At 35.0% G+C, this 15,850-nt stretch overlaps 1 protein-coding gene across 11 annotated transcripts in view; it reads left to right on the top strand.

The window, feature by feature from the left end:
• Positions 1-15,850, top strand: part of C1H16orf46 (chromosome 1 C16orf46 homolog) — a 67,966-nt gene that overhangs the window by 21,925 nt on the left and 30,191 nt on the right. For 5 of the 11 annotated variants that reach the window (XM_072634175.1, XM_072634183.1, XM_072634173.1 and 2 more), the window contains exons 2-3: positions 1,245-1,316; positions 1,954-2,183. In XM_072634175.1, the coding sequence (XP_072490276.1) occupies positions 1,980-2,183 (204 nt within the window). In that variant the 5' untranslated portion in view covers positions 1,245-1,316; positions 1,954-1,979. Of the gene's footprint in view, positions 1-1,244; positions 1,317-1,953; positions 2,184-14,772; positions 14,847-15,850 lie in introns of those variants that run through there. The other 6 variants (XM_072634182.1, XM_072634181.1, XM_072634180.1 and 3 more) reach the window with 3 other exon arrangements.

Genomic DNA, 15,850 nt, shown 5'->3' with positions numbered 1-15,850 from the left:
TAATAAATGGTTGCTGATTGAAGTAAGCAAAACAACTAATAACAATAACCATGTCTGACAATATATAAAATGTTCTTGGTCTACCAAAAAGAGAAGTCTGTTTCATTGTATGTTCTCTAGGACCAAGATTGGTAATTAGAATTACTTAATGCTCTCTTCAATATTTACTATATTCTAGGTTTGTTTGGTTTTGTTTTTATTGTTACCGAGACAGTGTGATACAATAAATAGAGTGCTGGACTTGGAGTCAAGAGTTCACTTACCTCAATGGGTTGTAATGAGAATCAAATGACATTAGCTACATAAAATGCTTTGCTAACTTTAAAACCCTTTTTCTCCTCTTCCTTTGGACTGCATATTAGGTGAAACCACATTCGTAATAATAGCCCCCTTTCTGTAACATTCAGTATTTTACAAAGTACTTTCCATACAACAACCTTAGGGGACAGGCAGTGAAAGTATAATTTCCATTTTTCACATGAGGAAACTGAGTCTCCTAGAAATTAGAGGATTTTCCCAGGATCACATAGTTAATAGTCCTGGTAGAGCCAGAGCTAGAAACCAGATCCCTGGACACCTAGTACATTTTGCTTTCCAACTTGAAACCCAGAGTTATTTTAAATAGTCTGTGAATACATATGTAGTCCACAAATACATATAATTATATGTTTTGTAAATTGGATAAATAAAATGTTGTACATTTTACTATTTTCAAATATTATTTTAAATGTAATCACTTTTTAAAATGTATATAGAATTGTGATTAATAAAATATCATGAATATTTGTGACAGCTTCACTAATTCAAAGTAGCTTTTGAAAAATTTCTTTTCTCAATATATTGCTATCATGGGGGAAGGAAATCTGATGCTTTTCTACTAAAAAGTGTCTCCAATACTCAAAGGAATTGTGAATTACTTATCTAGTTCAGTGGTCTTTCTATTATGTTATCCTTAAACTTGCCTTTAGGAACTTCATATTCTCGCCCCCCCCACACACTTTTTTTAAGTTAGTGTTGGTACTATAGTGCTGTAATGTGGATTCTTCAGTGTTGAAAAGCTGTCTGTGAAGTTCATAGGTTCCACTGGACAAAGGGAGCTTAATATGCCCACTTTCCCCAATCTGGGAGGCTCCATCAGATTATGTTACAGGGCCCCTAGTTGGGTTTTTATTCCTTCCTATTTTTCAATGAAAAAGTTGCCTCTTGTTTTTAGTCCTCTTGTAACCATGATATATTCTTTTCAGATTTCATTCATCTCCTTTTCTGTCACATGTGGAAAGATTTAAGTGCTGCTGAACGTATTTGAACCATCCACGGTAAAACGCAATGCTTTCTTGTTTACTATTAAAATTCTGGTTAAAAAACTTAAAAAGTATAAAGTAATTATTGATTTGATCACATGTCCTAGACTATAAACAGGGTTGTCCAGATGATTTTGCCTTAGTACCTAAGCCAGAAATGGAAAATATTTTGGTAGTGTCTTTCTAGACCATTTTTGCTTCTGGTTGGGTTTGGGGATAGGAAAAGGGGAAGAACTGATTGGTCTGACCTGTATTTTCTGTCCCAACTAATACTGAGCATAAGAGCTAAGATATATATACACACACACACACACACACACATACACACACACACATATATACACACATGCATGTATGTGTATATATGTATATGTGTGTATATGTATATATACATACACTATATATGTAGTGTATACATGCTATACACACAATACTTTCAGAAATATCTTCAGTATTGAACTGACAAGTATGACAAGAGGCCGTCTGTCTTTAAGCAGAATTGAATTTGTCTTTGTAATACCAGCCTCTTGTTTAGTATTTGGCATTGGATCCATTTTCTGGAGTTGGTGTGTAGTCTGCATCTCAAATGCATGATATTTTGGAGCTTTGTTGAATGTTAAACATTAAACTTGTTCTATTTTTCAAATTGCAGGCTAAAAGCTTTAAGAAATTGAAACCATGATGAATTTATGTCAGAAAGATAAAATGGATTCCTCAAATGGCAATGAAATTTATAAGATAGAAGAAAGACAACTCAAATGTACTAATCCAGATGAAAAAAGAGAAAAGAATCATGTTTATTGTCTTCTTGATATAAGTGACAATATACTTGAGCAAGAGCAAAGCAAAGAGTTTTTTATTGGCACCGGATGGGAGGAAGCAGTGAGTTCTCTCTTAAGTATAAAACTATCACATGACATTTCTCAAAAGTACATTTCTCAAATGTTTGCTGCGTTCCTCCTCAGATCTTGAAATGCTTTACCATAGCTTTAAAATAAGTATATTAAGCAAAGTTAGAATTACTAGCTATGTGGGAACAAAGAGATGCAGTACTTGCTCAGTTTCCACAAAATTGCTTGAAAACAAGAATAGAAAGTTTTCTCTATGGAGTTAACACCTTTTTCAGAGAGTTTACACTGTATTAATAAGGGGTAGGTAATTAATCCATGCATCTTGATCCTTCTTCCTTCTGGTTCTTATTTTGGGGATTACTTCACTGTTTGCTTCTATCTCCCTTTGAGAGTAGAAAGCTAGAGTTCACTGGTATTTTTTCCCATAAAACAGTATTTAGCCTGGTTGGCCCTTGTAGTATGATAGCATGCTTTTGGAAGACTATAGAGACATGGGGATATGGGCAATCTTTACTCCATGGAGGGGCCAGCTCCCGTGAATTGGTGAAAGTAGGGACATGGATAAGGGTGGGCTGGTTTCCAAAACATCTGTTCCTGAAGGCATCCTAGTTGGACCTTGAAGGAATGGACAGATGTCAAGCTCCAGATGGTTTTCGGCAACACTGATTCAGTGTGGACCATTGGAGACACATGTGAAAGAACTGGCAACTTGTAAATCTTTCCTGGTTCTTGTTAGTTATAGATCAAAGTAGGGCTTTCTGAGTTAATTTTAGGGAAGTTGTGGGACTTCATCAGCTCGCATGCTTAGGCTTCTTCTTCAGCCCTTTCTTTCCTAGTATCTATTATGTATACTGGCATATCGAGGGCCTTCTTATTGTTGTGGAGTAGACAAAGAAAGTATTGAAAGTGGAAGTAACCCAGATGGAAAAGTGGCACTTCTAATACGAGTTTATGTATGAAGGGAATTTTTAGGTCTCCTGTTTAATTTCATGGCACCTTCTTTGTCTGCCATTAACATGGAGAAGTGAGAGTACTGAGGTTGTCAGTTGTACAGGGAGAGGATTTTTTTTTTGGTATGACAACAATAAACAAATGTATATTGATAATGACAATGAGTATTTGGAACATTGTTTGTTGTATATACAGGGCACTCAGTGAGGTTAAGTGATTTAGACAACTGCTGTTAATAAAGGGTTGAAGTTGGTGTGGTTGGAGAAATCAGAAATAATTGAGGAAACAAAGGTTTGAGATTCTGAGCATATCAATTTATTAATAAGTGAATGCCAATTACATAACTTATCGGTACCAGACCTCCTGCGTTTGGCCTTGGACCCCAAATACAGGAGGAGACAGATTTTTGTGCATTACAAGCAAATAGATGAACCAGTATTCAAGATTAGGGGTTTTCCAACCTGGGAGGGGGAGAGTGAATAGGTGTAATTCAGGGAAATTAAAAGAAGAGACTTCCCACATATACACACCCAGTCAAGGAACAAGGAAACAGTAACTAACTGACCAGTAGAGGGCCAATTTTCAGATAAGACTTATGGTTTGCTTGAGATGTATAATTGTGAGAAAATTTTTGCATCAGTATTCAAATCTAACTGGGTTTCTGGTCAGTATAGCATTAGGTCCTTAGTTAAGTATCTCTAAGCAACAAGTAGAGGTGGTCCAGCTTCCCAGTTACGCATGGCTAGGTTCAAACAATGCAATAAAGTTTTCTTACAATTCCTATAATTGAGTAAAGTTATTGTACAAGACAACAATTGGACTAGACCCATACAATTTCTATGCAATTGCATAGAAAGGGAACTGAACTAGATCCAGAATTGAGTCACAAAATGGAGTCATTGTGGGTTACTCAGTTCCTACAGTTTCCCCTTTGATTGATGGGGGAGGGGTCGACCTACTCTTCCCATGGATCTCTTGTCTGTGAGCCAAATCTATAAGGTTTTTAGTATATTCCTAATCAAAATTATGTAAGTCAGGCTACAGATCTATTTTAAAGGGCTCACAATGGACTGATTTTGAGAGAGGAGACTTACATGTCACCAAAACAACCAAGAAAACTCAGCATAAACACCATGAAACAAAAGGCCAAAGCAGTACAATGATGACCATCCATGCCAAATAACATTAATTCTTTGTATCCTTGTAACCTATTCCCCATGTCCATATAATCAGCACATTTTCTCTTGAGTCCCAGATGTCCCATGTAGTTGTCTGATCCCTGGAAAATCTTCTCTTGGACATTCTGGAATAGACTACATTCTCAGGGCAACTCTGAAGGGGGCTCTGCTTCCCTGGTTCCAAATTATTTATAGAGATTCTTAGGTAATTCTGCTAAAATCTGTCAGTAACAAGCCTTAATACAATTTAGTATAGTCTCTTAAATTTGGTTTTCTAATAACTAGTTCATTTGGTGGAGCACATCAAATTAGAAACCTATAATTCACCTGAAACTTTAAAGAATTTCAATTTTTGTATATGAATTGCTATTTTTTATCTTTGCCTAAATCCTATAAATTCAGAATAATCCAACATGTAAAATGAATCCTTCTGTCTTTTAAGATTATCAGACAGATACTTAAAAATGGGAAAATAATTTCACTTTCTTTACAATTATCAATGCAATTTTATATGTAAAATCCTTAATCCAATTTTGAGAACTTTTTACTAAAATGTTATCAAAGCCTGAATTTCCATACTAAATATATTTTGAAGTCAATAATATATTTGTACACATACACATATGTATATGTACATATGTATGTATATATATACACGCAGAGACATACATTATATATATATTCATATATATCATAAAGAAAAGTCTAATCCTGCTGCTTTCCAAAAATTTACTGTTCTATTTAATTAGAAAACTTTTACATTATATCTTTGCCTTATAGATTGTAAGATTTTTCTTATTTATGTCCTATTATAGTAATTCAGAGATGTTCTAGTATCAGCCTGTTAATTAATAGATGTAGTGTACTTACAAGACCTCTGTTGCTCATCTGCCCTGATGATAGAAATTTGCTGTGAAAGGAAAAGGAAGGACATAATTTTTCATAACGGAAAAAAAAATCCTCCTTTATTCCTGTTTGATTCCAGGCATGAGTCTTCAGCTAGCAGAAGCTCCACATTATTCACAGAGTATCAAAAATCCAGGCTCAGGATTAATCTGGTCGGGAAATTTCTTGTTCAGAAAGGAAATAGCACAATGGGAAAACTGAGTCAAGAAGATCAATTAACCATAATACAGAGAATACCTGATAGTTGATTCATATTAATGTAATGAAGTTATATCATTAAACCATCCTATATATTTTCATAATTTTTATAAGTGCTAACCAGAAATTTTCAAATAAAAACTCACTATTATAGTAAACTTGTAAATTTCCCTCCTTTGACAAGGAGTGGGAGAAGGATTTGTTTTTATGTTCTCAAACTTCAGTATTTTAGATTTTGCACGATGTAAACAGTAGGGTCAGTAAGATCTTATGACCATGCCTGAATACAGACTCTGAAGGAACCTCACAAATAAGGATATATTAAAGGCTTTTTATAACTTTTTTTCCCCAAAGAGTAAATTATTATTATTATTATTATTTTAAAACAAAACATACCCCATTAAGTTGAACAGCTTTCAGATATCTTTTTTATCATATTCTCTTAAAAGTTCAATTCATAATCCAGTAGCATCCATATTGAAAGAGAAGTTATTGATACAGTGGTTTCTCACAGTATTTCTGACAGAATATCATGTATTTAAAATATGAAACAAAACTTCCTGCCAGTCAAATGGTGTCAATTTAGCTGAATGCATTTCCAGATTATCCTATATAAAAATAATTCATTTTATTACTTTTGGCATTTTATACTAATCTAAAACCTGATATAGAGATATCCAATTAAAGAAAAAATAATAGTCAACATTTATATAGTGCTTGCCATATGCACAGTGTCAAGCACTTCGCAATCATTTTATCATTTGATCCTCACAACAACCCTGGGAGGTTGGTACTATTATTATTTTCCTCTTTACTGATCTGGAAACTGAGATAAATGGAGATAAGATAACTTGATTAAGATCACACAGCTAATAAATTTCTGAAATCAAAGTGTAACTCAGGTTTCCCTGCATTTTTCCAACTCAACTTGTAGAGATTTTTTTTTTTGCATTTGATGCCACAATTAATAGAAGAATACATTCCACCACATCATAATATAGTTATAGGACAAATCTCAACCAAATCAAATATGGACTTATTACCACAAAATCAAAATCTCAGTTTTCCAGGGCTCTTAGGTACTTGTGCTTTAAAATTTAAAGCCCAGAAAATAAGTTAGTTCATTTTCAAAGATTCCCAATAGCACTTTCACCTTTCCTTAAACTTTTTATTTTCTTTCAAGCAGCACCCAAATAGCTAAATCAGTTCCTTTCATGTTCATAACCTAACCCCACCCTCTCTTTCTCTGAGGCTTTTCAGTTTTGACTCAGGGTGAAAGACAGGGAGAGTTATTAAGTGGCAATCTTGAATTCCCATCCCCTTGCTTTGGAGCTTATGAGATTCTAAAGACTGGGGAATATGCCCCTGGAATGGTCTTTTAGGGGCAGAGTACTATATTTCCTAAACATATGCCAAACTATCTAAATAACTAATCTTTACTCATTGCATTTCTCCTGTGTAATTGAGCACAAAATTTTACACAATCCTGATTAATTGCAATACTATTACATTTTTGGTTTCCTTAGAGCTTAAAAATGCATGGTTTCTTTCTAGTATTCTTTGGTGAGTTTTGGTCTTTTGGTGACTGATTTACCTAAATTGATTCTGTTATATATTCTACTTAAGGCTTCCCCAAAGACATTCTTAGTTTCCAGTAGGCTCCCCACACCATCTTTGTGAATATCCACATTATCCAGAATCCAGACAATGGACCCCTCTGATTTAAATCATCCTTTCCATTCCTTAGTTAAATTTTACTCTTTGTTAAGTTGCTCCCTGATTTAAATAAGCTTTTTCTCTTTTTGTGGTCAAGAAGTAGCTATAAGTTTCAGATAAATTTTAAGATGTAAACCACATACCTATTTTTTTTTTCACTCTGGGATTACTTTCAAACTAGCTGCCTTTCTTTATTAACACTAAAACAATAACTCTGTCAGTCTTAAGGGAAAAAATGATCTAAGTGCTTCTACTTAGAACTCTGAAACTTTAACAGAATTTATTTCTTGTTTTTCTTTTAAAACAAATTCTACAGGCTGGTATCTCAAAGCTATGCTAAATTTCTGCTAAGTGTTTTATCATGTAGGACAAAGAGAAGAGGGTGAGTTCCTGGAATTACCCAAAGTCCCAGGAGTTCTCCCCTACAATCTTAAAATGATTAATCTCCAATCTACAAGCCTCCAAAAGCAACTCAGTTACTTTTAGCAGTTGCCATAATTTTTGGAATCTTTAATTCATTTATAATGCCACAAATTCCCACAAACCAGGAAAAAGTTCTTCTTTCTTTGATTATCTGACTTTATCTCTGTAATTCCATTCTGGCCGGAGAGAAGGTACCTTGAAGGTGATTTTTTTTCTTTTTAACCTAATCTCCCACTGAAAACCTAATGTTGGAGTTAGTCCTGCTTACTGAGACAGAGGGTTTAGCATCAGATTACAGAAAGCTCAGAGAACTGCTTTAAGTTTGAAACATCATTAATCTTCCCCAGCATACTAAACTCTTTGACTGCAGCTTTTCATCAGTCTTTCTGGCTGGCTGTATTTTCCCCTTAGAAATCTTTCAAGGTAATAGAATATCCCAACAACATTAAACACGACACAAGACAAAGATTTTTCTGACAAAGACGTAAAATTGCAGCCAGAATGATAAGACAAACACATACTTGCTAACCTTCTTATTGCCTATGGAAAGTCTAATCTCAGAGCTTTTAATTTGCTGCCAAATTTGGGACCTGTTTGGATTTTTATAAATTTTAGCATACCTTGACAGCTCTATCTTATAGTCACCCTGTCCACTCCTATATGGGCAGTTCCGGGCCAATAAAAATTTCCCTAAGGGGATGTAAGTTTAATACCATGTGCTTTCCCTGCTCTCATGACAAAAGAAATTTTATCCAAAGAAGAATCTTTCAGTGTTTTACAATGACCAGAACCCATCATTCCCTTAAAGGGAATATTTCTTTCCTAGCAGGGTAAGGGTTAACCTTCCCTAGCAGTGTTGGGGGTAAACCTTACCTTGGAAAAATGTGAATAGAGGGGAAGCCAGCCTGGGGCAGGGGGGCAGTCTTCCTCAAAGAAGTCCCATGGAAAAAAGTCTGGAGTGTTCAAGGGAGTTTTTCTGAAAGATTGTCTTGACTCAGCCTTACTGGCTTTGCCAAAAACCATGACATTGGAGACATGCAGTTACTTAAAAAGCAGATGAGGCTGTTAATTAGGTTCTTAGAAATATACATTAAATTCTCACTTATCCAGAATCCAGATAAGCAGAACACTTCAATAACTAGATTGTGTGCTGCAAGTAATTCATACTGTAGGGCTACAAAGTACATTATCGCATTTAACGTACCTTCACAACTCCCATGTCAGGTGGGGAGCAGAAATATCATTTGCCAGATAAGGAAACTGAAACTCAGCCCTGGGGTTCCATGATTTCATAGTAAGTGGTGGAGTCCAAACTTGAAGCTAGTTCTTCTGGCTCTAGTCAGTTAACAAGCATTTATTAAGCACTTACTCTATGCTAAACCACTGTGTTAAACGCTGGGGATACAAAGAAAGTCCCTGCTCTCAAGGAACTTACATTCTAAATGGGGAAGACAATTTATAAATAACTAGATAGATACCAGATAAACAACTAGACAGATACCAGATAAATACAGAATAGATGGAAGGCATTCTAAAAGGGAAAGGCATTAGTAACTGGCGTACCAGGGAAAGGCCTTTTGTACTAGGTGGGATTTGAGCAGAGTATTGAGAAGTGAGCATCAGAAATTCAGAAGTGGGAAGTGAGTTCAGAAGTGAGGAGATAAGAGCCATTTCGGGTGCGAGGACAGACAGGGCAAAGGCACAGAGACAGAATTGGAATGTTGTGTTCAAAGAACAGGATGTAGGCCAATATTGATGAAACATAGAGAATATGGGGCAAAGTAAAGTTGTAGAAGACTGGAAAGGTAGGAAGGGCCTAAGATATAAAGAGCTTTAATTATTAAATAGTAGACCTTTAAATTTGGTTCTGAAGATAATAGGAAGCCAGTGGAGCTAATTGAGCTCCTTTGCCTTAGAGAAATCCTCTTGTAGGGTGAGTGGGAGATAGAGTGACCTGAATCAGGGAGAGACTTGAGGCAAGGAGATATCAATTAGAAGGCAGCAGTCTGATCATTGGTCTCAAACTCAGGTAGAAACAGGGACCACTAAACTATATAAGGATGCTTGCTGGCTGCATAATGATTTAGTTTTAAAATGTAATCTTATGTATCTTTTATTGTATGTTTACCGTATTGAATATTTTTCAATTACTTTTTGTTCTGGTTCAGGCTACACTCAGAAGTGTTGCAGGCTATGTGTGGCTTATGGGCAGCACTTGTTTGACACTTCTGGTCTAGGAAGAGGTGATGAGAGCCTGAATTAGTATTTTAGCCATGTGACTGGAGGGAAGGGAATGTAAATAGCAAATGTTTTGAAGGTAGAAGTGACAAGATTTGGCAATGGATTGATTATATGGAGTCAAGGATGACTCTGAAGGCCTGGGTGCCTGGGAGAGTGCAGGCACTCTTACCTGTAATAGGAAAGTTGGGAAGAGAAAAAATGAGTCCCATTTTGGACATAGTCATTTTGACGTTTCTATATAACATACTGTTCAAGATGTTCAAAAGGAAGTTGATGATGCAGGACTCTAGCTCAGGAGATTGTGGCTGGATATCTAGATATGGGAATCATCTGCATAGAGATGGTAATTGAACTCATGGAAACTGATAATCAAACTAAGTAATACAGATGGAGAAAAAAAAAAAGAGGGCCCAGAGCAGAATTTTCAATTTTCTTTTCAATGTCACATTTCTTTCCCAAAATTTACAATGATGGCTAACTTCATAAAGGCTCTTGAAAGGTTCTGAAGTGTCATATAATTTATCAAAGAGAGAAAAAAATTACCTTTTACTATTGAATGCATTACATTGTGTTCTAATTCTTTAAAAATTGATCATTTATACATGATAGAGCTTACTTAATCAGAATATTAATTTATTTAATATTAGGATTCTGCTTGAAATCTGGGTCTTTTCCTATGAAGTCCTGTGAATTTGAAAGTCCGAGATCAATCAACAAATATTTATTAAGCAACTACTGTGTGCCAGGCACAATACTAGACTCTGGGAATACAAATACAAAAAAAAAAAATTATCCTTGTTCTCAAGGAGCTTACATTCTGTTGGCATTTACAAACAAATATTAGTAAATCTACTTCCTAGAACATTTCCAGTAAGAGATTAATAATAATAGTAGATTGTTAACATTGATATAGCATATATTAAGTGCCACGCATTGTGTTAATTACTTTGCAAATATCATCACATTTGAGTTTTACAACAGTCCTGGGATGTAGATTCTATTATTATTCCTATTTAACACATAAGGAAACTGAGGCATATAGAGGTTAAGTGAATTGCCAAGGTCACACAGCTAGTCGATTTGAACTCAGGTCATTTTTATTCCAGGCCCAATACTCTATCCACTATGCCACCTAACTAACCAAGTAGTTTGTTAAATGGGAGTGAGGGTAAGCACAGTTCCTGATTGTGTTTAAAAGGATAGTAAGAAAAAATTCAGTTCACCATTAATTAAACTAATAAGGAAAATTTATCTTACACAAAAGCTTAGATAAGTCTTTGAACTTTTTAGATGAAGAGATGTAATGAAATGGAATCAATCTAACAACTTACTTATCTGTAGAGCTTTCCCTGATTTTTCTACTTCACTGAAATGATCTTTCTGTTCTGACTACTCTTAGCTCTTGGGTTGTCTTTTCTTCTTTCATTTCTGGTTTATATTTTGTGTTATTGTTATTAGTTTCCCATTTCTGTTCTCTCCTATTGGATTTTGGGCTCCATGGAGGTAGAGATATCTTATTTCAACTTGTGTCCCTTATCACTAGTGTAGTTTTGCAGATAGTAAAGTGCTCCATAACAGTTTAATTGGAAATAAAGAAAAACTTTAGCTATATTGTATCAAACTTAGAGTGCTGATGGTGAAAAAGGGATAGGTAGTCCTTTTCCTGTTTCCAGCCCTTCCTCATCTGTGTCTTCAGTTGTAGAATAGTAAAGAGGAAAAGAGATGGATTCTTAGGACTTGAAATATATTTCTTCTAGGATAGAATTTTTTTCCTTAGACTAACCAAAACCTCTTCTCCTGGAGGATAAGAACTACCCTATCCCCCTAGGTTCCTGGTAAGCATACTCTTGTTAGGTCATGTTGAAATGTTATTAAGTTGGGAAGCAATATGCAGTTTTGAAGAGACCAATGAATTTGGAGTCAGAAGGCCTGGGTTTAAATCCTAGCTCTGCTAATTAATATATTTGTACATAGTTAAACCCTTTCTTCACTGTAGGCCTAGTTTCTTTTCTTTTTCTTTTACTTATTTTTTCAATTTTATTTCCCAAGTTGGGACTTTATGTTTTATTTTAAACAAATACAAAGTAAAAGAAAAAAGAAACAAACTTAAATACTAAAACTAAAATAATACAAAATGAGAAAAGAAAAAAAACATTGCCATGTGCACAGCAGAACATGAGAGGATTCAAAATATACAGCAATAAATTTCCATTTCAAGAAAGCCTATATAATAAATACTGTACATTGTGTTGAGAGTTGTCCATCTTTGCTTCGTTGTAGATTTTCTTTTGTTCAGTGCTGTGTACTTCTTACTTTGTTCTTTTTTCCCCTCTCCAAGACTATACTTAAATGAGGATATAATTTCATACACACATACATATACACACAAAGATGTAGATATATATAATACACATGCATATACCCATACGTATATACACTTACATATACATATACTTAGATATCCATAATTATACTGATATCTAGACATATGCATTCATATGCATCTATGTAAGACCATACTATACTTATTTGTCTTCTGTTTCTCTAAGGGTGGATAATCTCTTCCTTCATATGTCTTTCCTTAACACATGTAGCTCCTCTTTCTTTTGAAAATTCCAAAGAATAAGAATGTCTTCCCCAGAAATTTATTTCTCTCTTTCTGTATGTATATATGTGTGTATATATATATATATATATATGTATATTATCTACTATATAAAATGCTTACTTCTAGAGATACAGGCATGGAAAAGAACATAATATCTGCCTCAGGAACACTGAAATGTAGTAGGAGGTGAGATATGTATACAAATAACTATAACATGGAGCATAAAATGATTGAATGCCAAGAGAAGTTACACAGAGCAGCCTGAAAAATTTCAGAGAGGGAAGGAATAATTTCTAGGAAGGGAATCAGGGAAGATATCGTGAAGAATTTGACATCTGATCTGGGCAATGAAGGGAGGGAAAATTAATGTATATAGGTAAAGAAGAGGGAAATCCCGCGGGCATGGAGGGACATTGAATACAAATGCACAGAAGTGGGAGAGGGCCGGACTAGAAGAGGGCAAAGTAAGTAAACCAGTTTGACTGGAGTTTAGACTGTGCAGAGGGGGGAGTTTTATGAAATAAAAGTAGAAATGTTCATTAGGACAAGCTTGTGGAAAGCCTTAAATACCAATATAAGGAGTTGATATTCCATTGGATTAATAATGGGGAGCAGTTCAGGTTGGTTTTTTAAACAAGGGTTTTATCAGTTCTGTGAATTAGGAAGATTATTTTGGCAGCTCTGTGAAGGATAAATTAGAGAAAAAAGTAAGGAAACCAATTAGACTATTAAAATAGTTAAGATGAGAAAATGAAGGCCTTCAATAGAGGAGTGTGAGAAACGTTTTGGACTTGGCACTAAAGAAGATATTGGTAACTTTGGAGAGAGCACTTTGATTGGTGGTGTCTCAAGCCAGATTATAGTTGAGACAGTGGATGGTTAGGTGATAAAAACATTGCCATGGGAGTGTCTTCTTAAATAATTAACATAATATTGTAAAATAATTATAAAATTTTAGAGCTGAAAATTCTACAAAGAAGTTTGCCAAAGAAATGAAATGAGGACACAGTGTTTTAGGGGTAAAATCAGGACAATAAGCCAGGTTTTCTGACTTTTAACGTTCTTTCTGCTACTCCACCCTATTAATAATATATGAGACAACAATAATTTTATATCCTATAGCTGTATAAATAACCAACTATTCTGGAAAAAATGGCAAATTATTGTAGATAAGTAATAAAGGAAATCTAATATTTCAAAATTCTGAATAGAGAGAGTTCATTTGTACAAAGTCACTTGTTTAAAAAATAACTTCAAGGTCAATTTAAAAATGAATAATCTTTGTTTAGATGGAAAGTAATACAGGTCCTTAACTTTTAAGCATATGAAGATAATGCTAACATCTAAGCTTATCAGCAATTCATATACTGATAGTAAAAAGCCCTCTTTGAAAGGATTGTTCTAAAATGAGAGAAAAGACACTTTTAACAAGATTAAATTCTTCAACAATGTCTTCCCTGATTCCCTTGCTAGAAATTATTCCTTCCCTCTCTGAATTTTTCAGGCTGCTCTGTGTGATTTCCCTTGTACTCAATCATTTTATGATCCATATTACAGTTATTTGTGTACATATCTCACCCCTTACTATATTTGTATTCCTGAGGGCAAGTATTATGTTCTTTTCTATTTCTGTTAAAAGATACTTTTAACAAGTTAATGAAGTATAAGAAGGGATGAAATGTGTCCTACATGATCTTTGATTAGATTGGTAAATATTGCCCAGGCACATTGATAATTTTTCAAATTTCTGATGAAAGCATTGACCAGAATACCATCATAAATGAAGAGAATTTACCTTGTTACCCAGGACCTTTGGGATCCATGAAGATAGGAAAACGAAACATTAGGGGAAATGGGTGGGGAGATTTAAAACATTCTTTAGAAATACTTTAGTACTTCATTGGATCTGTTTGTCTAAGTAATCTGGGTGCTCCCTCTACCAATGGAAATCAGAATTCATCAATGGCCACTCATCTTGTGAAATTCTTGTTCATACCCTTTCACAGTTCTTCCTAGATTATCCACCAAATATACTGGAGGTATTCTAGGCCTTTTTAACATTTGTTGGATACTAGTGCAGCAACTAAGCCCTCCTCCATCTGTTATCTTTCTCTTGCTACATGACTTGTCTCCTCTTTTGATCATACATTGCTATATAACATATTTTTTCTCTGCCGCTTACATCCACATGCTGCAGCCTACTGTGTGCCTCTTTTGTCCTTTGACTTTTGTGAAGCTTTGACTTTGGGAGATTATAGCATTCCATGATTCCCAGCCAAGTAGTATTACCAAGAAGAATGTAGATGTTTTTAAAAATGAATGTTTGTGTCAGGGTACTATTATTCTCTAGCATTTGTGAGATGCCTAACATAGTCTTTTCTATCTCTAAACCATGACAGTTGTACTATGGACCTTCTCTGCTCTCACCGAAACTTAGGACTTCCCCCCCACCCCGGACCCTGGAATCTGATAGGTGGGATTTCACTTTATCATGCTCAGAATTAAGCCTTCCTAGCCATCACTTCCTAACCGTCTTCTAACTATACCACTACATGCATATACTGTACCTCCCTTTCCAACTTTTAACTCCTCTATATGTATTATCTTCCTCTGTTAGAATGTAAGCTCCTTGAGGACAGGGACTGACTCACTTATGCATCTGTATCTGCATGCTTAGCATGGTGCTTGGGCACATAGCAGATGTTTAATAAATGCATCTTCATTCATTCATTTGACCAAGCAACAACAAAAAGCAATTACCCATTTTAAAAAGGAAATGGTTTGAACAGAAGGTAGCAAGAGGAAAGAGGGAGGGGAGGCAAGTGACATTGGAACTGACTCACTTTGGCAGTAAGGGCAAAATATTTTGAAGAAAATGCATCTAATTTACACACAGATGAATAATCTGAATTATACTGTGTGAAAGAAAGTAGTTCATAGCACAAGTGAATTAGAGAGTTGGAAGGATATTAGACATCCTTTAGTCCAGCACCTACTCAAGTGTGAATGACTTGTACAGCATTCCTGATAAGGTCATCCATACTTTACATGAAGACTTCCAAAGATAGGGATTTCATTATGGGTAATAATAAGTTATTATCCTCTGGGATTTGCCCATTCAGTTTTTGGACTACTCTAATGAAAATTTTTCCCCTCTGTTTAGTTGAAATATTTTCCCCTGTAACTTTAACCCACTGATCCTAGTTCACCACTCCAGGGTAAAGCAGAATAAATCTAATCACTCTTCTACATGATAATCCTTCACATATTTGAAGACAGCCATTTCCCCCCTCTAAACCTTTTCTTCAGGCCAAATATCCGTGTCTTCAGTTGATCCTCATGTAGCTCTGAGGCCAGACATCCCAATATCTTCAACTAATCCAGTTGATTATTTTACTCAGGTTATACTTCCAAATGATCACTTCTTCATTTTTGTTTCTCAGAAGATACACAGTTTCATTGTCATGGACATTCCCT

The sequence above is a fragment of the Notamacropus eugenii genome, chromosome 1 (genome assembly GCF_028372415.1).
Source record: "Notamacropus eugenii isolate mMacEug1 chromosome 1, mMacEug1.pri_v2, whole genome shotgun sequence".
Lineage (NCBI taxonomy): Eukaryota > Metazoa > Chordata > Mammalia > Diprotodontia > Macropodidae > Notamacropus > Notamacropus eugenii.
Note: the sequence above shows the minus strand (reverse complement) of the source record. Positions and strands in the feature narration are given on the sequence as shown.